This window comes from Semicossyphus pulcher, unplaced genomic scaffold, assembly GCF_022749685.1.
Source record: "Semicossyphus pulcher isolate SPU_LCO1_2020_fin unplaced genomic scaffold, fSemPul1.0.p SCAF_19, whole genome shotgun sequence".
NCBI lineage: Eukaryota > Metazoa > Chordata > Actinopteri > Labriformes > Labridae > Semicossyphus > Semicossyphus pulcher.
Genome location: NW_027211692.1, coordinates 5,728,888 through 5,754,897, shown reverse-complemented (window position 1 = coordinate 5,754,897; position 26,010 = coordinate 5,728,888). Strand labels below are relative to the sequence as shown.

Sequence of the window (26,010 nt, the reverse complement as noted above, 5' to 3'; positions counted from 1 at the left end):
AAAAACATTCAGCTTGGAAAATATATTGATGGCAAATTTGATGATTTTTTAAAAGTCAATTATTAATTAAAAATGGCAATTTGATGCTTTGATGTATTTTGGGTTTTTGGACTGTTGGTGGAGAAAACAACATTTCTAAACAATCTGTCCAAGTGTTGGGCATTTTTAAATATTTCTGACATGCCCTACCATTGAACTTAGAGATTAGTCAATAAGAAAATATGATTTAGATTCAACCTTATCAAATGTATTGTAAGTTTCAGATAAATATCCCTAATATGTAAATGAGTTCCAAAAATGCTGCTCGTTTAAAATTGTTGAAATTTCCTTGTTGATTCTACGACTGCAAATTAGGCCCTGCAGTAGACTCCAGTGAATATGCGTGGATGGATACTTGTTTCATGTTTTGAATATGAATTACCCGCTATTCCATGTTTCATCCCAGAGAATACTTCACTGGGTTGAAATACCTTCACTCCCAAGGGGTTTGGATTAGAGAGTCCCCACTGTATCCCTTTGTTGTTGAGTTCTTCTTTCAGCATGCTTCCCGTTGTTGCCAGCACTTTGTATGAATTTCAAGCATTATGTGGACCTCAAGACAAAAAACTGCCTCTGAGCCACTGAAGTCAACAGGGGCATTTTGAGAGGACTAATATGTAGCTGTTAAGTCCATTTGACTGAGGAAACATGTTTTTTCATGGCTTTCATCATCTGGAATTTAAACATTAAAATATATGTGGAGCTCGGGGCAATCACTTAGCAAGAAAGGGCCGTGTTTATGTTCATCTATATCTTCAGAGGGGCCTTGTAGAGGTATCCATTCATGCCTGATGCGATTTCTTCTGCTGAGAGAGCTCTTTGAGGTCTGTCAGGTTTTTCCTGCTTGACTTAATTGAAGAGAGGGCCGGATTGTGTGTGAGGAAAAAGAGGGAAGGGGGTGGGGGGAGGAGGGTAGTGCCTTGGAGTGTCTTTCCACAAGTGCTTTGCTACTGAGTCCTGAAACTGGAACCCTGTGGGAACAAGCATGTTGAGGTTTATTTTATGTGCAGTGCATGGAAGGTGAATTGAGGCGACGAACTGCATACAAAATAAAACACATCGCTACTTGTCACCTTGTTTACGACAAGGCCAAGACGATAGACTGCCTATTTTTGCCGTCCGTGTTGTGATCCAACTTGTCAGCTATGACGGTTTTGTTTAGTAGCTGACAGTTGTGCGATGCTTGGATAAACAGGAGCTTATCTATAACTGTTCTCACACTTATCAGACAATCAGCTACCTGATATGTCAGAGTTTCCTGGACTTGTTGCAGCTGCGGTAGTAAACAGATCTGATTATCACAGTTGCCACTGGAGAACTGGGTGTGGATGTCCCCCTCTGTGTTACTCTGCTAACATACTGACACTGTCTTCACCTTCTTTACACCAGACTTACATGGCTTTAAAACTTCAAAACAAGAGCTATTTATCAGACAAAACCTTTTGAAGCCCAAATATAATCAGCCATCTCGCTCCTCTGCTGAGGAACAATCAGGTTCAGAGCAAAGCAGCTTTATTTGCAGGACTTCAAACAGCCTATTCTCCCCAGGGTCATTACCCCGCTCAGGAAATGAGAAAGTGGGCTCCTGATGTCACTGGCAAACCCCTTGCACAGAATGCCGGGTTAAACTGGGAGGGGGAGGGGAGGGCCATGCTAGATCAGAGTTCAGACATGTTTACATTACAGCTCAGGATATTTCTCAGAGCCCGGCCAAGCTGCTGAAGTTCCCAGGCTCCAGAGTTGCAGAGTGCTGAAAAGAGGCACAAGCATTCACTTTTTCTTCTCCTCTCTCCCTCGCTCTCCTGTGCTCTGGGGTCCAAGTCATAGTTCAACTCCATTTGCATTGTGGTAATGTTCTGTTCTTTGCTACAGTTTGACTTGAGGGAGATTATGTCTGTGAAATACTGAAGAAAGCTGAAAGTCACAAACACAGTTGACAAAGACAAAGTTTGCATATCTGAAATGATGTTCCTGGCATTGTTTTAGAATGGCAGGAACTAATAACAAATTCAGAATAAGTATACATTATTAAAGTTTTTCTCTAGTCCTTGACATCTCCTTTTCTCTTGTGTTTGATATGCAGAGTTCTTTATACGGCTCAGCAGTAACAATATGTGGCAAAATAAACCAGGTGGATGCTCTCCCATCCTCAAACACCAGTGAAATCGTTTTTTTAAATATCAGATTCAGTGATGTCGGCTCGATAAAGATTCAGTAATTGTTTTTCTTTTTGTATAACCGACTAATTAAACCATTGCTTGGCAGCGAGGCAGGTTCTATATCTCCGATGGTCACCAATGGCAATGCAATCATTGTGGTCCACAGAGGATGCTCCGTTCATAGCCTGCGTAGACCGTTAAAGCCAAACTGAAATGAGACGGTCTGCTCTACCTTTGCGTCACCAAACGCCGCTCCTGTCGCCTAGAAACAGGTAGCTAGTGGGCTAACTAGCTAGCATAACTAACATTGCATTATTTTAAAGATAATTTGTTTCACGGGCCCTTTCGTCTGTAACACTAGCTATTCAATTGAGTTGAAACCAAAAACGGTGGGCCGCGAAGGATGCACCCGATGGATCCTTCCTGCCGGGGTAATGGAGGACGCATTTGTCAGCCGCATCTGAAGGAGCCTTCTAATTGGGACAGCCTTGGACGCGCTTCTGTGATGCAATCGGCCTTCAAATGCGGCCTTCGAAGGCTGCAGCCCCTGGATTGGGACATAGCTCATGAGACTGGTTTAAAAGGAACCCCAGGATAGCCAACTTATGTGGAGGAGAAGTTAGAGACAAACACTGATGTTATAACCCAGATTTTTAGCTTTGAGCATGTTTAACTTATCCTGTTCTTGCCTTAGGAATGCATGAACAACATTATGGCTTTAACTTTTGGCTTCACTTCCCAATAAAGTGTTAAGGAATCTGTTTAGGGTTGCTAGCTGTCGGTTTATTTGACAGCTCATTTTCTCTCTGTACTTGGAGAATCACTACAGTGATTGGAGATTAGTATAATAATATTCTAATCACATATTTTGTTGTCATAAACTAAATTTTACTTTTATGGTCGTCAGTTAGAGGCTGTCCTTGTCATTTTTTTGGCAGGAACTCTGCCGCATTTGAAGTAAACCTTATAACAGTCAGCTTTCTGGTTATCAACTCAATCCGCCTTCAGAATCCCACAACTGTCAAATCCTACTTCTGTCTCAGTCTGCTGGAGCGGCCCGTCTAGAGCATCAGATACGGGTCTAGAGGAGGAACATAGATGGTCTTGTTTCTTGCCTCAGCTCTGCCAATAAGGCTGCGAAGTGGCAGCTGGAATGTTTGTGTTAGTGCTCTGCTGTGGTGAGGTGTCACGGTGCTGAGCTTTGCTCTGGCGCCTGCTCTCTCTCCACCTTGCCTTGAGGCACACAGACACTGCTGTTGCATCTACTGCACACATGGTAGGTGAAAGCAGCGGAAGATCTCTGGTCTTTATCTGCCCGGTCCAATCATCTAAAAGTTGGGTTTAACAGGAAGCTGGCCTTTGCAGGGACAGAGACGCTGCAGGGTTCGGTGGCTGCTTTAGACTACTTTCAGTTACTGGAGTTCAGTTGATTTTGAATATATTGCTCCTTTTGTATTGCTCTCGCTCTTAAAATTAATGAAAATATAAAGCCAATTCAACATTGTTTCACATGTTATGTAAGGGGTCTACTTGCTATTGTAAAATGATTATCCAACAGCAGTTTTATGTTGTTAAAATGAGGCAAACTTCCATCGGGTGAGAGCATTCGCACACTGTTTTCTCTATAAAAGGTGTATCCAAAAAGTTAGGTAGGGGAAGAAAACCTTATTCTAGAAATGGCTGATTCTAAAAGAAAATGAAACATGCATGATGCACATGTAAATGTTCTCTTTGCATAACAATTGAATCATCAAAGGATTACATAAAGGGAAATCATGTAGTCAACAATAACAGTCATGACTTATGCAATGTGTAACACTGTGATCCAGAAGTATACACTTACACAAGTTCATTTCCTCTTACTCTTTTTGTTTTAATTGTTGATTTTATAATTGTATCAGAGAGGTTTTGTTTACTATAATTTGTGAGGCTGTAGTTTATTTTGTACTGGGTTTACTGGATGACAGTGTACTGGGATTTCCGAGGTAATTTTTGTGTATTTTAAACTTATAGAAAAGAGAAAAGAGAACCATAATAAATAAAAGGAAGTTCACGAAGGGGATTCCTGTCTCTCTGTTAGAGCCTTCATTTGTACTGTCTTCCTGTCTGTGGAAGGTATCTTCACTCTCTCATGGCATTATAGAAAGAGCTCCTGATTCATGCAAATTGTTGTTTTTGCCCCTTTAAGTTTTTATCCCATTTTCTCCACCCTCAAAAAGTACAAAGTCTGTTTAATCCATCTGGTAAAGCCAGGAGGTGAATGTTCCCTCCAAAAGACGAGATGAGTCTTAAAGCAATTAAGGAGGCGAATCCAGTAACTACATGGGAGATGCTTTCAAGTAAGCTTGTGGGGTAAATCCAAATAAGCCACAATATCTTTATAAAACATGTGTAAGCATTTGGATAATTACACCGAAATGTGGATGAGATAGGACAAAAACAGATCATGTGTGTAGTCTGCTGGTTGGCCTTTAAAACGAGGGTATGTGAGGTCTGGCAACATTGATTAAATATATGCCAGGGAAGTGGACTCGTACTTGCATCATATCAGACAGAATGAGGGGAATTATGTGTAAGGTCAAGTGCTGCTGCCCAATGATCATTAATCAATTCATTATTAGACTCTTCTCCAACAATATACCTCTAAATGAATCACCAAAGAATGAAAAGAAGTATTGCTGTATGCACATAAATCCATACTAAACTAATTACTGTAATGTGAGTAAAACAAAGTAATATGATCAATGTTACTGCTGCGATATTTTCTTACCATAAGAGATGCTTTAAAACAATCAATCAAGCACTGAATGTTTACCGTCAGAAGGAATAGTTCCAGTAATAACGCCCCTTTTATCTTATTAGGGTTGACCTCTTCTTTTACATTATGAAGGGGCTAATTATAGAGGGTGTTTTATGCTGTAAAGATTGTAAAAACCCCTGTGGTAAAATTGTGATTCGGGGCTATAGAATAATGGACTTGATGGCAAACAGTCAATAAGCAAGTAGAGGCTCATTGTGCTGCCCTTCTGCTTACAGAGAAAAACTGTGATGCTAAATTCTTCTCATAGCTGTTAGTGAGAAAGTGGGGTTATTATGTGTGTGCATGCATGATAACAAGAAGGAGAAAGAGAGTGAAGAGAACATTCCTTTCTCACTCCCACTCTCCTCCACCACACCCCCATTGCTACTCGCTGCCACCCCACCCCCAGTTTCCTTCCTGTGCTTTTTTTAGAGTCTATTGGATGTTTTTCCCACATCCGGCAACAAAGCCAGCCTTTTTATGCCATAACCTAACAGCATGGTGTTCTGTGGTGCAGCTACACACACACGCATGGTCAAACGTGGTCAATTAATTGAAGCCCCCCCATTCTTTCCTTACTCCTCATTCACCCTAAAATGCCAGATTTTTCAGGTAGGCTTGGTGGGTGCAGTTTCGCCTTGAAGAGCAGAAATATCACCATGTATCATACTCACAATGTTTTCTTTGTCCTGTAACAATGACATATACCTGCTAACACATGTACTGCATACTGGTCTGTATGAACTTCAGCTTAAATAGCACTCAATACGAATTTAAGACTGCATGCCTGTTAGCTTGATGTGAATTTATGATCTTTAAAATCTTTTAACTATGTATTCTAAAATCTAAATATGTTCATACAGGAGCTGTGGATATAGCAGGAGGTCTGGATACAGTCTGCCAAGTGGATCTCTTATTTAATTACCAGAATCAATGCATATGAGGATCAGTTCTGTTGATACATAAATGTAATGGTGCTGGTGGCAGCCAATTAGCTTATCTCATCTGCCAGCTCAGGGCAGCTGATAACAATAGTTTTAGACATGAACCACTCCTAGTATTAACATTTAACAGGCTGTTATAGCAGCTGCAGCTTAGACCGAGCAAAACCTTTCATTGTTTAAGAAAATCATCATTAAATTGACTTTGCAGCTAAAGGTGTCTTGTCAACTGTTTTACAAGTGTTTTATAATGACGGCCTATTGGGAAAATTCGTTTTGGGCCACAGGGGATTTTTGTGTTGCAAAACCAGTTTTCCACTGGGACAAACTGGCAGCAAGGCTGAGTGGGAGCACCCTCTCCAGCCTAATTTGTGAAGCTGTGTCCTACAAGCAAATGTTGTTGCAATTTTAACACATGCACCGCCTAGAGGAAATGAACCTTTTGCTTTTGTCTCACCTATAGATGTGTTTTTATTAATTTAAAGTGGACCACTGAACCACATTATATACTGTATTTTTTTTCTATATATTTTTTATCCTAATGCACGTTTCAATACTTACTACTTTAGACCAGAACAACTTTTAGAAGCAGTAATTAAAATTCTGACACTTGTGTTTATCAGCGTTTGTCCTCATTGTCATTCCCAGTGAATTAATTCCCTTAGTAAGAGGGAATTTTCCCTTCTATTATGCTGCCTTGGCTGAGTTTGAATCACCAAGCTCATCTGTTTTGCCTGAAGTAGTCAAAGCAATGAAAAAAAACAGCTGTCTAGTCAGTGAAGGGATGCCTTGCCAGTTGAGCTGTGAAATCCACATAAGCAAGCAGGATAATCTCTTCCACCCAGACCTAATATCATATCCTGGGATGGAAATGCAGATAGTTCCATTTACACAACCTTGACCTAACAGGATGTAATTTAATGTGACAACAGCATAATGTATAATGTGATATCCAAATCCCATCACAGTGGCACTAAAGGTAGATGTTGCCTTTTGTTCTAATCAAATTTCAACATTAAAGCGGTCGCCTGTGTGATGCTGCGTTCAGTTTTAAACGCAGTATTTATGAGGTTACCTTGGCACAAGGTTTTCCTCTGGTGTCACAAACAAGGCAGGACAGCTGCTAACATCTTTAACATGATTCATTGTTGATTTACAAATGATAAGATTCGCTCAGCCTCCACTATACACCCTACGGTAGCTGCAGAACTTGTGTAGAGAGGACTAGAGGTGAGAGATAGATCAACTTGTATCCATTTCCCACACTGCCAGTTTATATGCTGTACGACCGTCTCTGTGGTTAGGATATTGTTGTGGTACTCCACATTCTTACAGACTGGGAAAAGGGAGTATAGCAAGGTTTGTTTATTTCCTGCTTTTGCAGATGCAGACGATGGTCACACGGCTTTGAGTTCCTCCTCAGCAGTTTTTTGTCTGCTGCATTTTAAGAATCCATTTCCACTTGGTGATGTAATACCAAGCATACACTCGTAAAGCTAGTTAAACATTTATAACCAGTTTACTAAACTGTTCTTAGGGGAACTAATCTGAAGTATTAGGACCAGATTTGTGTTTTTATTGGAGATGTTCTTTTAAAATTTCATTGTGTTTAATAAGGCATGACAAAAACGATAATTCAGAGGGTGGAGAAGATGTTTGGCAGCAGTCGAACTGGGACCATAAACCACTCTCAAAATGCTCACCATCAGGAACAGTTTGTCTATTTCCATGCAACAGACTGGATGTTTGTTTAATCAGATGTCACTATAGGTACAGAGGGCCTGCTTCTAACAGTGCTATAGGCTATTTTGGGATAAAGAAGGACGCTTATCCTTAGAGATATTTTTTTCCACAACTGTCTTCATCAGCAAATCCCCTTAATCAGTTAAAATCACAATCATTGCTGAGTGTTTCCCTTAACTTCCAGTGAACGTCGGTGATCGCAGCATGGGAAAGTTGTTTTTTTCCACTCTGACAGATTACCTGAGAGCACACTGTCTGTCTCTCACTAGCTGCGACATGTAAAAAGACCTAAAGCGTTGGTTCACAAGGCCCGCTTAGACTCACACAAGAGCTGCCTGCATGCAGAAACTTGCTCAGAGACACGAGGTTTGCTGCAACCTTGAACTCTCCCTGCCACTGTGAGAGCCACCACTTACCCAGCCAGCGCTGAGCTTAGTACCTCTATGGGAAGGTGATTCAGGCAACTCTTGGACTGTTTTTCTAATTCTAAATGTGCAGGAGAATCAACCTTTTCCTTTTTAATGAATGCTGCCCTTGTTTGCCTTCATTTTAAATTAGCAGAGCAATAAAGCAGCATGTCCTTTTGCCCTTAAATTAAACTGTAAATGCTGTTTAGTTTGTTTCACGATGTGCACAGGAAGTGACAGATCAACACTTAAAGCTTTTAGCTCTTGGGGGCAAAGTTAAAGCAACATATGTTTTAATATTTACTTGCTTACTTACACATCCAGATAAAACATTAGCATCAGGAGTTTAAATTCAACAGTCTCTTTGTAGCTCTACTTTGGTCTCCTCCTCCAAGCAAAAATTATTTTCCTCTTGAGCAGCACTATGTTTGACTTTCTTCATCAGCTAGTCCCAGTCTTTGTCGGTCTTATATTGTTACTGGGAGTGAGTGAACAGCAGGTTTATCAGAGATAGTTGAAAAACTCTGCCTGCAGGTGGATGTTGGGTTGATGAGAGCGTTGAAACAGAGCCAATCAGTAAATGTGCTATAAACAAAACAATTAGACGAATAAGGGTTAAAAAGCTCAAGAGAGCTGCATAGTTGTGTGGTTATTTTGTTCTGTTAAAATAATGAGATTTGTCTGGGTTTGTACAAATAATTAAACTAAGCAGTTAAGCAGCAGTACGTTTTACGATTGAATGGAATTCACTTTGAATTCAGGCAGTTATTTCCAACAGTCAGAGCTAGCAGTGTGCAAGGTTATCTGATGCAGGTCTTACTTTACTACTTACTTAGTGGCTGTCAAATTGATCCAAAGGCTTTTCATCAGTCACAACATCCTGACACAAGTGTTTTAAGGCCTCAGATATGTCTTAGATAGGACAACAGTTTGAAATGAACTATGTATTTTATGGAATAAATGATCTCTTAGATATATCAACATCATGTGATGTTTTGTTTTTGTCCTTCTGGGAAATGTCAGGCTGATGATAAGTTTTTAGAGGTCACATATTTTCTGCACCATGATTCCCTAATGCTCCCCCCACCATACACACTTTTTCCTTGGTTGGAGCCTGTGAGAGCTCTGCAGTGTTTTCTGTGTCCGTCTCTGCCAGCGCCGGTCTGCACAGGCCTTATTTGGAATGTCAGAACTGATAGTAGTGGGAGTCAAACAAAGCTTCCCACTCATTTATTTTTTCGTCTTACTTTCTAGCTGCAGCAGTCGCTTTTCAAATCGAACCAGCGGAGGATTGTTTCTGAGCACGAGTGCAGATTATTGTGACTGCTTGCCTGTCCTAATGCATGTGTGTGTAACTCAAGTGAAAGCTGAGAGAGATGACAAAACTCAACAAGTTTACGCTTTTCAACCAGTGGATTTTTCCAGGCTTTCTCTATTGAAGCGGTTTAAAACACTAAATGTGTTTCCCCCCTCTAAAAGCATGAGGCTTATCAAGACCTAGCTGAGTGAAGCAGCATTAGCACAGCATTAACCACTCAGCCCAGGTTTCCCACGGGATATAAAATGGATCCTTGTTTCACTGGGAAATCGCCACAGCGATGCAGCTTAAGAGCACTTTGCTGCAATCACATCATATATTGACAAACATTGTTTCCTGATTTGGAACTGCTGTAAATGACCACCGAGGAATTTATTATCCAAATAGAGAGATATAAAAAACTAAGTATGGTAAAGTTACAGATTATCTTACCAACATTTACTGGATCTTATTAAGAGTGCACACTAGTGAGATACCTCGCGTTAGCTCGTCAAAGTTGATGGTTTTCTTTCTAGAGGCCAGAGATCTGACTGGAAAGGCTCAGGACTGTGTTGCTTAACTCAGCAGTGGCACTGTTGGCTCTCACCGTGCTGCAGCTGCATGCTGAAGAGCAGCCAGATGTTTGAGATGGTGAAATGAGCCTAGCGAGCAGGAAACGGCTCTGCGTGCCATAGGAATCGTCTTTGAAAACAGGAAGGGAACTTGTTCCCTGCTTATGGGCCTTTTCCTGTGGCATGACCGGAGGCAGACCTTGTGTTTGACGGTTGCTGGGAGAAAGGTACTTGTGTTTGTATGGCAATGGCCTTTTAAGGGTACAAACATTCTAGGAGAGCTTTGGACCTGTTTAACATGGGATTTGTTACCACAGAAGCTCTTCTACCTCATGTGGCCTCACTTTCACAATAGTTCACCTCTGCACCTGATTTTTTTTTGTGTGTAACGCGATAGACTAGCGCCTGAAGGACAGACATTTTTGTACTGTTATTAACCTGATTTACCTTCTCTAATGTAATAAAAAATAATCTCAACATTTATTGCTAACTAACCATTTTTCTTTGATTTTTTCATGCTCACAGTGACCTCTGGTGTCTGCAGGGACTGATAATTTATTATTCTTAAGCCTTTGCTGTTAAGACTCCTTTAATGTTCTGATTTATGTTAACCTTCCCACACCCTAAAGAAGGTTCCCAGCCTGAAAACTGTTTCTTAACTCCTCTCTCTCTCTCATTGCTCTGAGGCAGACACAGTGCACATATACCAATTTTAAGAAACATGTTATCATGTTAAATACATCACGTCTTTACACTTATGTGGTGCACGGCATGCAGATCTTTAGATGTGGATTTAAATAGCAAGGGCCGATAGAGGGTGTTTCCAGCGCATATGGTGTTAGACCAATGAGGATTTAAGTCTGCGTTACCACTAAATTAAACACTTTGCGCTGCCCTAGCAGCTTAGCCTATACGCAGTTGGCAGGCGAGAACTGTAAGGGTATCTGTGACTAGCTCTGGGCTTGTTAAATGGTTGGAAGTTTTCTCGTCTATCCTCTTTACTAAGTGACGACAGAAGTGGCAGTTGTCTTTCATAGGAACAAATGATGCTGTGTCGATCAGTGTGAGATCAAGATGTAGCTTTTAAACCTGGAAATGATTTTTCAGTTTGCTCAGTGCACACAGGGAATGTCAACATATCCCGTTCTTTCATTTATTAAAGGGATCCCTTTTAATCTGGAAGCTACAGAGATGCGTGCTGCACAGGGTTGCTCCTGAGTCCGGGGAGCCCTGAGTCCTCCTCAGTAAATGTCTCTGTGGTTAAGAATGACATGTAGATGAGAGGCGACAGCAGTGTCAGGAGCTCTGTGAGCCACACGGCCATGGGTGATGTGATGTGACGGCTTGTCACTGCAATGTTGGTGACCTATGGTATGTCTGCAGTGGCGTGGCCTAGCTGGTGCTGCTCTGATGCCTTGTCAGAATGTGCCTACCCCCTCCAACAAACAGTCACACATCCCATATTTTTTCCCAGGATCACTTCACTGCTATCATCCTAACCATCCTTGGAAGCTGAGGGGCCAGGAACCCCAGCTCCTGAACTCTGTCATCGTACCTGACCAGAGAATATAATCAATTAACTCAATATGATTCATTCAAGCAACCTGGCCAGGTTAGGGTTAGATTTGGACAAAATTCTGCTTCAGTCGTGATTTAAACCATCCAAGAGTAGCTGTAACTATCTTGTCAACTTACCCTCAGGTCAGAACATCACTGCAATGGTTTGCAATGACCAGTGACTGCAGAGATATTAGCATTGCTTGTGCCCTTTTTTAAGCGGCCCAACATATTTTCTTCTCGGGTCAATGCATATTTTCAGAGCTGCTTCCCCCGGCCTTCTATAGCCTCGGGGATACCACATTAAACTCAAGTGCTTGACTCAGAACAAAGGGCAGGCCAAAGCAAGGACTGATTGGAATGCTGCCTCTTGGATAACGCAGAGCTGAGTTTTGAACGGGAAGTGTCTCTAACAGGATTTTTTTGTGCGCAAGCTGCCTTTTATTAAAATAGCAAGTTTCTCCATGGAATGTTGGAGCTGAGCTACAGTAACTGTTAAAAAACTGCCCTCAGTAAACATAATGGATGATTTCTCTTCAAAGGAGCTCTTATCATCTCTTTCCATTTCCCAGAGGCTGCCACAAAGCTGCTTCTCTCTTTTTTCCTGCTGCCGCTGCTGCTGCTCATCCTTCTCTCCTGCCTGCTCTCTGGAGGGCAGCCTCAATCTAATACAACTGTGTCAGGAAGTGTGGGGATGCAAAGTGCTGATGAGCCAAAAGTAGCCCACCTCTGCAGTGTGCTGCTTCGTCCCAACACGCGCCAGCCTGATTAGGGAAAGCACACCATGAACCTATGCTCACATCCCTGTGCAACCTTATGGCACATGCCCTGCAGAAACACATTAAATATGTTGCTTTTGTTAAGGGAGCATGATGACTTTTATTCCAAGTGTTTCATTTTGAAAAAAATAAATAACCCAGATTTTATGATTCACTGTATTTAAAAAAGAATCAAGCCAACCAATGTTATCATTTTGTCAGTCACTAATTCATCCGCCGAAACGCACTGAGAATTGTTTTGATTAAATTCCAGAAGTAGCTGCCAAGATTTCTAAGAGGCGAATATCTAATATTTCATCTAAATTGCTTCACTAGATATCTAGTTAAATATTTCCTGCTGGACTTTCATCTGCACAATATATGCTGATGGGGCATATTTTTTAAATGTTTGAGCAGTTACATGGCTTGTTGCTGCCTCAGGGCACCCCTAAATGTTTGATTGTTTTCTTTATTCTTACGGGGAAATGCACACTTCTTTAGATTAAATCGATGTGAGGTTTGATAGCATCTGATCATGGTTATCCTGGAAACTTTTTATTGTTTCCTAGTATCAGACAGATTGTGCACAGCTTGGTGTGACAGAAATGTGCTGACAAGACATTACTTAGTAACAAAAAGGGATACAAAGAAAGAGAACAGTTCTGAGTAAAGACGAAGCAGAATCCACATCCCTGATTTGACTGAAACTTTAAATTGCCGTGTGAATGTACAAACTGAATCCAGCAGTCTCACCCAGCTTCCTAACAATCCTTTTAATGATTAAAAATTTCAAGTTAAACTAGATGTTTTATTCAATTTCTCTGGATATAGTGTCACAGCTTACAGCTGTAGACAGCTAGTAGAAACCCTATAATTAAACTGAGCACTCCACACTTTCTCAGCATTCAGCAGGCAGATAGCTGAATGTTGTGTGACAGCTGATCATTGGCACTGGTCTTTAGGCTCTTGTTTCTTATCTGGCAATAAATGAGCTGAAATCCCCTTTTGCAACAGTATGCAACCTGCAGAGCCACATAAATATTATGTCTCCCTAGGAACACAATAGTCTTATTTATTCCTTTATTTAGGACTGTTTTTTCCATGTCAAATGCCGAGAGGAGGGTTTCTTACGCTCGCAGGAGCGGATTGCAACATGTTCAGGGCTCTGGTGAATAGATTAAAGGCTGGTGAGCTCAATCTTTTGTTGAGCCACATGCACATGCTCAGACTCAAACAGAAAAACCTTCGAACACTCTCAAACCTATACTCTTTAAGCATGCATGGCTCTGAGGGCTGTGCCACTGGACTGACAGATGGTACCAGGAGGCCTGGTGTTGCGTCCCTGTGATGGCTCACCCGGAGCCCCATCCACAGTGCTCAGCATCACCACACAGCTCGGCTTGACACACGAGCTACCAGCCCTCTAGCTCCCAGGAACAGATAGCCTCTGTTGACTTGGCCAAGGTCAGGTTCCTCACTGCCACAAAGGGCATCAATAAGCAGCATTGAACATTTTATGTTGACACTTAATCCATTAATATTTCTTGATTCTTAGAATCATTTTGTACCGAGGATGGATGGATGACACAAAAAGTTACACCAGGGACGAAATCTGTAAATTGTGTTCTTCTCTGTTTATTGAAGTTGTCAAGTTTAGATGAGAGATTTAACTTCTGGCAAAGCAACATATTTTTTAGCCTTGGTTTTATATTATAAAATTCTTAAATGAAGTTGTTCTGATTTCTAAACCAGATGTTGACAGTGGCTGAAAAACATTTTGCAAACACAGAAAACGGATTTAAACTGCGACGCTTTCATCTCTAAGATGATCGGTATATAATGCATATGTTTGAGACGCTCATGCAGCAGGAGTCACTTTCAAAGTGATTCAGAGCTTCTAAGCTCATTAAATGTTAATCAAAAAATCTATTTTCAGATCACTTGGAGATCTGTCATGAGGATTTCAGGCCAGCGTAGAGGCCACTGCTTCTCAGTACTGAGTGTTGAGTTAACAGGATAGTCCTTTATTTGTTGGAAAGGAATAAGCTTTGAGCTTGGAAATTAGTCTTTTTTTAAATTTCAGTTTAGGTTGTATCAGGATGCACACAGGACAGTGCTCACAAAATCTCAGCTTGAGCAGCATTAGCTTTTAATTCTGAGCAAAGAGCTGTGCTCAACAAGAGTCCATCTTTTATCGGCAAAGAGGCAGTAGTGAGGCAACCCTGTGTCACAATGGCTTTTTGCAACACATCCACTGTCCTTTCCATTATTCATGATGTGTTTTCTCAGACAGTGCCTTGAACCATGAGGAGCACTTCTGTCTGTCTTCTCCAGAAAGAGCTCTGTGGTGGAAGAGACAGTGTGCACACACTAGAAGGCTTGTTTCATCTGCATTTAGAGAAAAACAGATGTCCAGTAGTCTGCGGAGAGGCCCGGTGTTTAATAGTCTGTGTCTTAGTGAAGATGGCAAAGGGAGCCGGTGAATGAGACACACAGTAGATGAACTTACAGAGCATTTCCAAGCTTGAATTTATGTGTCTCCGTAGTGCCTTGGCTTCTTTCAGACAGAGTGCCATGACATCATCTGACGTCTTCAATTTCTCTCTTGTCTTTGTTCAGACTCTTGCAATGAGGTTTACTGCCCACCTCATAGTTAATTGTCGATAAAAGTATTCGTACTTCGATTCTTGCCCCCATTTTTTTGTACTCATGTCAGTATTTGTTTACTCAAAACCTTGAGTCAGGAAGTACTTACTATTAAGTATTTGTCACCTTTCGTTTGTTTGTTAAAGTTTGATCATGTAATAATTTGGTTACAAACAGAGACTGAGAGAAGATATGACATTAGAGATTTGTAGTCTTTGTATTTAAATACAAAAAAACCTCGGCTCTCCTTTTTCTTTGGCTGAATGGCTTTTTCTTCTGCCGTCACGCTGGCCGTTGTCATGGAGCTCAAGGAAGTTTCAAGTTTTCCACTTGAATATTCTTCTGCACTAAAATAAACCAAATGGTTACTTGGTTACTTGAAAATCAATATGCCCTTGCAACCTTTTAAATCATGCATAACAGTTGCTACTTACTAAGCTAAATGCAAAGCCATATGATCCTCTAAAAGTCATTGATTCTCTCTTTCTTCACTATTAACATGACCAACATCCTCCATCCACCTCTGTTCAATATGCTGAAACAAATATATGAGCTTTGATAAAGGAGGCTTGGTGAGTCACAGAGATATTTGTGCCATGATCATAATGTGAGGACGAATCGCTGCGCAATTTTTAAGACCATTAGTAGAAGTAATACTGACACGAACAGAGTAGAAATGTGGTGAACTGCAGGATTCACTCCAAAGCCTCAGGCGATGAATCATCTTAATCTAATGTGTGCCAGCAGGTGGAAATGACTCAAATTTGTTCCCACAGTGAAATATGCAACACACTGATACTCCTCTCCTGCGCCTGGGCTGGTGTACAATCAGAGCCATTTTGTTTCCATACAGGCCCCACATTAAAAGATGGTCAGATACTCACTCATTTTTATGTGTGTACAGCAGTGTGCCTGCTGCATGGACAATTTCTTTCTCAGTGAATTGTTGTAAATGACGCGCAGGCTCGTGTAAAAAGAAAAGACTGTTCCTGAAAATATAAATAATCTAGTGTTTTTTGCTGTGATAACAAGCACATTTTCTCCGGGTTTTTTATTGCCTCAGTTTTATGGAGTGTTACTGAGTGGTTAGAGTTGTGAGTCATATGCTTATTACCTTAAATAAAGAGATGGGGTAGGACAAAAGGAAGTTGGATCTCTGCACCAGCATGTTAAGCAGAATCTCAGCCACAAAGGAGAAGCTATCTAACGAAGCACAATGGAAGAAAATATAATGTATGCAAATGAGGGAAACAAAGACCCTATTCTTCTCTCTGCAGTCTGTCAGCTGTATCAGATCCTTAGCTATCTTCTCAGCCCATCCACTGCACTGAAACTATGTAATATAAAAACCTTTTTTATTGCCACCACGGCTTTTTCATAAATCTTGTATAAAATATATGTGTAAGCTTTGTTTGTGTCATCTGAATGTATCTGCATGAAGGTGACTGAATCGTTTCATTGGAGCATTTTTAACGTCATCGCAGTTTGAAAAACCAAAAGTTATCCTCTGTCTATTAATTAAATTAATCTTTATAAAACTCACAAGTTGGTTAAGTGTACAGCGTCTACATGCCCTCAAGCAAAATATGAAATTGGATTAATTTACATGGCTGTACTTTGAGCTGAATGTAGAATTTAAAGCACCCACACTCAGACCTATCACTTTCATTTAAATTGGCTCGAAAGACAGCGTTTGTGGAAGTCATGTTATTCAAATGTTTTCTTAAGCATTAGTCTTTTATTCTAATTCATACTCCTTTAACACTGAGGCCTATTTTGAAAAACACTTTCCGGTAAATGATTAATAATGGACATGAAGGTGAAGGTTGGAATGTTTTCTCTCTTTTCTCAGTATTTTAAATTATTTTCTGTTGTGTCTTTCAGCTCCAAGGATCTTTGCGAAGGAAGATCGAGGGGCATGCACCTGGACACGCACAAAAGCACAATGGAGTCTCCTGTGGTTTCTCTGCATCAGACTTTAAGCGGGTCCGTGTGGATGCTGGTGCTCTGGGACACGGGCCCTGCCACCACAACTTGTCCCAGTCCCATTCTCTGCAAGGGTCCTCAGCTATGGGTATGCAGAGGAAGAATTACATGATGCCCCATGGAGTGGGTTCTGATATATTCAACATGACCCTGAAAGAAATGAAAAAAGAGCCCACTGAGGTCCTGTCTTCCTGTCAGTCAAACGCAGAAATGATTTTTGATTTCAAAGACGAAGGTGGCGGTCAAATTGATCCTGAGCTTCAGGATCTTTTTGATGAGCTGACAAAGACAGTGCCAACGCTGAATGACTTGGAGTTCGAGAAGATTCTGAAGCAGGATGATACATTCGGTTTAGATCTGGGTCGACCGAGCTCAGCAGGAGCAGCTGCCAGCCTGTGTTCCCCAATGGAGAAGCCGATAAAGATGGAGCACTCCCCGGATTTTGGCCAGGTTCATTGTGGCTCTCCTCAGCTCCGACCAGCCTCAGCAGGACCTTCTTTCACTATGACCAGCACCTCTTCCACAACCACGTCGCAGAAAGCTAACACTCAGGCAGGACACCCCAGAGCAATGCCCTGCTGGCCGGAAATATCACACGCAGAGCAGCTGAAGCAGATGGCAGCAAACCAGCAGCAGCCAAGCTCTCTGCTCCATCACCACCACCAAACACCACCTGCAGGATTGACCAGCTGGGCTCCTGCTATGACCACCCACTCCTCCACCAGCGCCTTCCCCCAGGACAAGGTCTCCAGCCCTGCCCCGCTCAGCCAGCAGAGGATTGGCTCCCAGGGGAAAGGCATCAACTGCCTCTTCAAGTCAAATGGCCACAATGGCTCCCATCATTTGGACATGAAGGTTCTCAGCACCAAGCCCACGTTGCACTTCAGTCCCAAAGCCCCCCATTCCGCCAGCCAGCCGATGCCTATCATGGCAAGCTCAGTGAACAAGACTGCGGCCCAGCAGCAGCCGCAACAGCCGCCATCAACCGGCCTTAATCCGCCACATTCAGCGCTCCACTTCCAGAACCAGCAGATCTCCACATCGGGGGCTCTCTGTCTGCAACCCAAGCCCGCTCCCGCTGGGATACCTTTCAAACTGTCACAACAGAGACAGGTAAGAGCTCCGTCCAAAATTACTCCACACAGTGAAAACCTTGTATCCCATAATGTTAATGACAGCTTGATAACTGAGTAATTTTAACCTCTTGCCAAAGGCTTTGTTTTCTACACGGTCAAGACTCAAGCAGCATGAAATCCAACCAAACTATAAGTAATAAAATCACTAAAGTTATAGTTATAGTACATTGGACTTACAAGGTTTGCACCTGCAGTATATTATCATAATATGTGATATTACAACACAGCTAGTGCAATGAACTTATGAGATGTGTGTTATCTTTACGGTCCCACTAGTGCCATGACTTTGAACGGCTTCTGTATTTCATTGCAGCATATAGACACAGTAAACAATAGCATCCCCTGCTGAAGGTATAGTAACATGATAAACAACAGTCACTTGCTCTCTGTAGTCTCCTTCATCAGTGTGTTTCCTCAGTGTGCTTGCAGCAGCCAACCTGCTGTCTGAAGCAGCAACAATGCTCCGCTGTTTGTTTTAGGACTTTATAGTCATTGTTCTGGCTGCTGTCGGTGCCTTTGCTGCTGTGACTCCCTTGAATATGTATTTCCCCTGAAAGTGTTTTGACGATGACACAGATTGCCAGAGCATGGTAGATTAACATGCAGGACTTCTAATTTCTCTGCTTGTCATGGTGGCTCCCTGTCAGGGCACAGATATGCACAGCGGGATTTGCTAATTGGAGGTTGTTAGCTACAAGGGACAAGTGGTGGAAAATGACAGTAATCTGCTTAGCCTGGTGCCGGAGGTTGAATCACTGATTTGTTATGATTGGGGAGATTTAGACCGTCCCCTCTTTCATTTTTTTGCACTAACAGTATCTGTAGCTGTCTTTGTGTGAAATGATAATGCGAGCCACACAAGAGAGCTCTCGTAACGTCTACAGATCAAGGGAAGTGCTCGAGTGACTCTGAGAGGGTGGGAGGGAGGAGGCAGAGAGGGAGGGAGTTACACAGACTTGGAAGTAAACAAGGTAGGATGGCAAATACATCATCACGCATGGGTAAAACAGAACCAGTTCTGCCACTAGAGGGTAATTTACACTGCACGTATGGCTGTGCATGTTTGTTGTTTGTCTTAAAACCTGCTTCATGTCTCTTTGAAAGCCAACAAGCATTCTTTTTGTTTTTACTGCGAGTTAGCCGTAGTGATAACACATAATTATATTTCTGTGGTTTTATCTTAATATAGCATTTTTAATACATAAACCAGAAGCACGATTTAAAGTATTTTGTTGTCAGAAAGAAGAAAATGAAAAGAGCTGGAAATCAAATAATGAATACGCCCTAAATGGATTATGATAGATTAATAAAAACAACAACGTTTGCAAAGCTTGCGGCTAATGAAAGTAGAAGCTCAGTCACCTCGGGTCATTAAAACGCTGAGGACACGAGTCTGTTCTGCAGTTCATGAGGGGTAGCGGTTTGGTGAGACAGCTCTCCCAAGGACATTGTGTTTAGTATGTAACAAATAAAATATGAATGCATTAAAATCACAACAAAGTGAAGACAAAAGTGCCGTATTATTTTAAAAAAGGAGAGAAGTAGGTAGATAATGTTGTCTCTCTTTCGTAATTCAGCACGGACAGGGTTAAAAGTCTAGCTAATGAGGAAGGGACAGCTCACAGAGAGGGGGAAAAAACGAGCAGAGTCTCTTCCCACAGTGAATTGAATTAGTAATGGCAGAGAAATAAAGGTCCTGAAAGAGTGCCCTGATCCCCTGTGTAACACTAGCAACGAGCAGAGGACTTCCTCCCACTGAGTGAAGCCCAAGACCTTTTAAAAACAGTCACAACAGCCGGAGCTGCGAGCTTTGAAGCTCTGTACACTTTAATAATCGGTTGCTGAGTCAAATATGTCAAAATTAAAATACATCAATTTGTAACTCTCAACATGAGGTCACGCAAAAAAAAAAAACCTCAGTAGCTTTAAGTATGAATACATTCTGTGGCAGCACGCTGAGAGGACACTAATGCATTATGAAACCTGAGTTAGTGCGGTGGTGGTGGTGCTGGGCAAGGCTACTTCAAGGTCACAATTTAGTGTTTCTAGTCACATCAGAAGAAGCTGTGGTGTGTTTTTAAGCCAAAGGAAGAGAAGAATTCATTTTTGGGTTCCATAACAGCATTAATTACAAAAAGAAAGACGGTCCAGGTGTATTCAAAACGTGCACAGGTCTGTGTTATGTCTGACATAAAATGTATTCCTTATTTTGTTACGGTGGAAAGGATACTGGTTTCCTCCGGTAGCTATTTAGTTATACCTGTAAGCATCTAATGATTCTGTTCAAGTCGAGGTTAGGAGAGAGTTTTATCTTTATGTACATAACTCCTATGTAGGTTTGTATTTTTAAACACATCTAAAAATGTACATTCAGAGGAATATTTACAACATTTGGCGACAGCCGCACCGCGAGTGACTTACACGTCTGCTCCGCATAAGAAAACACTGTTAGATCAAGTGAGGATAGACATTTGGCTGCAATTTCATCATCCCAGAGAGCAGCTTCAGCTTTTACAGATTTCCTTTTGAATACTACACCAGAGCTTGTACTTTGCTTTCTGCACCGCAGAGTGCTCTCTTTACTGAAAATCAAGAAACCCTTATTACAACTGTGACTTAAGATAAGGGTCTGTATGCAGTAAAAAATGACTCTAAGGTTTAGTTGATGATCTTGTGGCACTACATCCCTCAGTGCGGATACGAGCGGGGCCGGGGGGGGTTGAGCCTACCGGGTCACTCCGGCAGTGCTGTGAAGGGAGTGCTTGTTTCCTGGGAAAGGGAGCTGCAGCCAAGTCCAGATGCCGAGGCGCTCCCCAGGGACAGCGTCATGAGTCCAGACTGGAGGAAGTGCAGTGTGAGAGCCGGCAAGGCTGGGCCTGGATCACTGTCAGCTGCCTGCACTGCCGCAGGATGGGAGACTAAATCACTCCGCTCCTTCTCTGAGGCCTTAGCCACATGTGGTATTCATTAACAACAAGCTTGTGAAGAATGAGAGGAGGGAAAAAACATGGAAAACAGCTTTATGACACATCAGGATGACAGAGAGGATTACTCAGTTGTGCTTTCTAAAACACCCCTCATTGGGTTTTGCTTACAACAAAGATAGAATAAGTGCTCTCCTGTGTACTTCTGCAGGGAAAAGGCCTGTGATGGTCACCATTTCTCACAGTCTCGATAACTAAATACAGCGAATCAAAGCCAGTAACTCTGCCTTCTAGAGTAACAGGAGAAACCAGTGTTTTGATGTTTTAGTCGCTGTGTAACCTCATTGCCATGCTTGGTTTGCTGTGTGGGTTGTACTCAGGCAGAGAAGGCGAATATTAGCTCACGAAATAGCTTGTGACTCCTGATGAGTTTCAACTTCCCTCATTCTCTGATCCGGTCTCGTTAGTTCTCCAAATTTCAGCCCCATTCATTAACATTCACGCACACACACACACACACACAGATGAACACACACGTACTTCCCTCTTTTTTTCTCTCTGGGACCACAGTCACCACCCTGTGGAGATTCATCTTGTGCAGAGAATCTGTCCTCTAAGTAATAGCTTCTGCTAAACGCACTGTTGGATTTCTAATCCATTTCACCCTGGGAAACAGTTTGAGTCAACAGAATGACTGACATTGTATACACAGCACATGTTGACTTTGATTTTGTGCACATTAACCTCCTTCATGACAAATGGTCACACTTGGTTATAGCTTGAGCATAATGAGTGTCCTTGTGTCCACACGAGAGAGACAGGTTTACTTGGAGCGCTCGGACGGTCCGCTCAGCCGCCTAAAAAAGCGCAGAAATATGCATTACGAGGACATTATACGTCTTCAACACCCAGGGTGGTTAAAGCTTATCTTCAAAAGAATACATTCAGGATGAGACTTCAAACAAAAAGCTAGTTTGGATATCTCTCTCTCTCATTTGAGTGCTGCGACTACATTTTAATCAGTGTGATAGTGTCACGAGCCAAATGGGTTTCTGGTGGATGGAAAGCCTCCTTGCCAAACACAACACAGTGATCAGTAAAGGAGAGCTTATTAAATAGAGGTAGTCATGGTGCTGGCGCTCTACTCCCCATTGGCACACATTTCCTGCTGTCTCAGGGATTCTTTCCACTCTCTTTAGACACAATTATCAAGGGAGAAGCGAGCCTTGAGGAGGGATCGCACTCCCCCTTCCAAAAAAAGCCTCCTCCAAGTCTCCCTTTTTCATCTGCAGAGGGAGTAGCCTTGACCACATTCTGGAGGTTGAATAGCATCTTTGAAACACATCTTTAATGTCTTGTAGAGTTTTGCCCTCTAGTGGTCAAATCATATTATTGCATCGTTTTAGTTTCTTGTGTTTCTACAACAGCTTTAGGGGCGCTCCAATCTCCAGACACGTATTGATAAAGGCAGAAAATAAAATATTATATCATGTAAAACTATAATATGCCTCTTCTTTTAAGGGTGTTCCTCCTGGTCCAAGGCTGCCCACCAATGGAAACTTGGGAGTCATGTCAGCCCAGTCGCAGCCACGGCCCCCAGCCCCAAACAACCAGCAGAAAGGCCCCCCCAAAACTCAGGCCATGCAGAGACAGCTTAATCAGCAGCAGCTCACCATTAACAACTCGGTAAGCTACGTCTTTCACCAAATAATGAGCACTAAGATAATGTATGACGTTGGTCAAATTAATTATTCGTAAGATCAGTTTTCACAGCTTTGTCTTTTGTTTCAGGACAAAGATAGTACACACGATCAGTTCAGTCGTCATCTCACGAGACCTCCGCCGGATTATAAGCAGACACGAAGTATGGTGGGAGTTCAGCAAGGGAGCATGTTCACAGGTACTGCGCAGTTCTCATGAGTATGAAATCTTTTAAATGCTGACAGATGAACATAATTTAAATATGTTTTATCTTGATGTCTCTGTAGGTCAAAACTCCTCCCAGTCTTCGAGTAGTGGCCCCGAGAACGACCTTCAGTCCCTGTCGTGTCACCTCCCTGGTTCAAAGATGAGTCCTTCACCATCAGATCGCAGATTCGGCATCGGGGCCGACTGTCATCCGGGTTCTTGTATCGGCCAGTTCCAGCAGCATAACAATCAGAATCGAATTGGACTAAATCAGAATAAAGCTCGGTTTCTGGGGCCAAACGCACGTGGAAATTCTTTTGGGATGAACAGTGTAGCGGGTGTTCAACATCCGAGGATGGCAGCCGAGCTGAATCCATCAGGGGCACCGGGACAGGGTCTCGGAGGCTTGATGAAAAATGTCAACATGGGCTGGGGCTCAGACAACAAGCAAGTGATACCTGGACTCGGTGTTAGGAGGCTTCCTAAATCTCTACAGTCTCAGCTGGACATGCAGAACCATCAGTACCAACAGAGGCACATCGGACCTCCCAACCAGGTAGCACCAGATATCGGGATGCTCCCTCTGAATCCTCCGTTAAGAGACACGGGGCCGAGACAGGGCCAGCCACTGATGGGATCCCCGTCGGCAGTGGGAAACCTAAACCAGGCCTCTCCTGAGCAGAGGGTACCAGCAGGAACCTTTGCAGAGGCCAGTCCCAGCTCCAGCAGCTTCCAGAACAACCGGGCCAACCGTGTGACCTTTGACTTCCTCCCTGAGGGAGACAACACAGTTCCAGGGATCAACACGGACTCAGACTTTATAGACTCTCTGCTTAAGTCCGGCTCTGGGAACGATGATTGGATAAAAGATATAAATTTGGATGAGATTTTGGGAAGTCACTCGTGAAGTTTTGTCACGGAGGTCCTGGATGTGAAGATGTAACGGGGGACATTTTTAAATAATGTTAAAAAAAGGAATTTTATAAACTCATATTATTTGTTATCCTAGTATACTGTCTTGTTTTGTATTGTATTTACTGTGAAAATGATTTGTGTTGTCCTGAGTACTCTGCATATCTGAGTCTTGGTATATTGGCAGAGAAACTGCTTTTCTTTGCAGTCACTGTTTCTGTGCTCTGTTGTCATACTCATGCTGTAGTGCTGTCTTTTAGGATGAAATACACAATTCACACTGTGAAAAGAAAACATTGCTGTGTTGCTTTCAAGTTCATCTTGATATTCCAAGTTAAGTTTTTAAATCTGCATCCACTATTTAGCATGATATGGTATTTACCTTCAGAAGTTTTTTCTACCATTCACTCAGAGAATCTTGCCACAACAAAAGTTTTCTTAATTATTGTTCAAGCTTTTTCATCTGTGGTAGTTTCTGATGCAATTTCAATAATGTAACCCTTAGTTTTTTTTCATGTAATATTTAATAATTATTGGGATAGTAATGAGACATTATAAAACATGTAATTAATCAAATTGATTTGAATAAATGAATATATAAAAGTGTTGTTTTGTGTCTGTCTTCTTTAATATATCCAAAAGCAAAGACAGAACTCGTGAACATTAACAGGTATGTTTCTGCAGTTTTCATGTAAAACGAAATGTCATACATTTCCACTTTTAACAGTAGAATGCTACTATACTATACTATACTACGATCTGCAATGACCTCAAAGAATTGCAATAAAATATGTCTTTAGATTTGTAAATGATGTGTGGCTCACTAACAGCACAGTTTGGCCTCATCAGATATCATAAAAGAATGTATTTTATTTGTTTCAATGTCATTTGTGACACAGTATTGTATGTGCCCCTCCCCTTAACAAAGAATAAGTGGATATAAAAGATCAATGAGGTAGAAAATATCTTTATTATTCCATTATTGCAACTCAGTCTTAATATACACTTACTCCTCAGATTTCAGGGCATCAAACTGTCAACACACGGTCATGGGGATCGTTGGTAAAACTGAGGTTAGAGAGAAATGTTTTGCATAAAGGCTTTTACTGTTTCAATTGAAATTGTTTATATATATATACATATGCTTTCCTTATGTTCATGCCATTTCTTTCTTTACTTTTAAGTGACTTTAGAATATTTCCTCTGTTATAAATTGTATCAGTTCTCCAGTCTGTAGTCTGTATGTGATCTTGGTGCAGCAGTTAACAGATGTTTTGAATTGGGTCTGATTACGGCTATGTCTCTAACCAAAGCGTCTATTCATTGGGTTTGCCTTCACTGCATGAAGATTGGTTACGACCAAAAAAGAGTGGGGAAAGTACGTTTTTGAGTGAGTATCCTTCCGATGAAGTATGCTATTGTTTCTGCCTTCTGCCTGTTTACCTCGAAGCTTCTAAAATACATTTGCAGTTTCTCACTACGACCGCTAGAGGGCATGAACGCTCTACTTCTTTTTTTTGTACTCTATTTAAGTTAGCCTTGCTAATGCTTTACCTAGGCGTTAGTTAACAAGGATATCCTAGTCCAGATATGGTATTATGCCAAAACAAACAGCAAAGAGAGAGGCCAACCCTTAGGGCATAAACACTGTTCTCGCTGGTAGTAGTGTTAAAGGTTAGAAAGGCTTATTACGGTACTAGAATTACCACCTCTCATCTTGTGTGATTATATCTTATTAAGTCAAGGACAATTTATAAAACTTAGATTGTTAATTGTTATTTTTTATAACAACGTACAGTAAATAAAGCAAGATTACAAGAGTTCAAAAACAACCGACTTCTACAACTAAAGTAGGCAAGTCATAATAATTTCGTCTGATCGCTTTAGTTTGGTAATTGGTAGTTCGTGAGAATATCCCAGTAACCTTGCTTCGTTAACTTGACATAAGGAACATCGTAATACCCTTCTTTGTCCAGTGAGCAGTACAGATAATTAAATAGCAAGCATACTTCTACTTTAATAAGAAGCCCTACTAACTAAATCAACGCTGACATCACAGTTGAGAAAAGTATAAAGGCTTGTTTATAAATGTATTGTGATCAGCGGAATATAAAGTATTGTCTTCCTTTCTGTTCGTTTAAAATATAAATATAATAATTTGAAAGTATTCACCGGAAATATTAGTATGCTATCAAATATGCCTTGACGTTAGCCTCAGAAACTTT

The 26,010-nt window shown here is 41.6% G+C and overlaps 1 protein-coding gene across 1 annotated transcript in view; it reads left to right on the top strand.

The window, feature by feature from the left end:
- The window catches only part of maml2 (mastermind like transcriptional coactivator 2), a 32,823-nt gene extending 8,480 nt beyond the window's left edge, over positions 1–24,343 (top strand). The window contains exons 2-5 of the mRNA XM_069669144.1: positions 16,804–18,018; positions 22,487–22,651; positions 22,757–22,865; positions 22,954–24,343. Of these exons, the coding sequence (XP_069525245.1) occupies positions 16,804–18,018; positions 22,487–22,651; positions 22,757–22,865; positions 22,954–23,780 (2,316 nt within the window). The 3' untranslated portion in view covers positions 23,781–24,343. The remainder of the gene's footprint in view (positions 1–16,803; positions 18,019–22,486; positions 22,652–22,756; positions 22,866–22,953) is intronic.
- Positions 24,344–26,010: the final 1,667 nt, after the last annotated feature.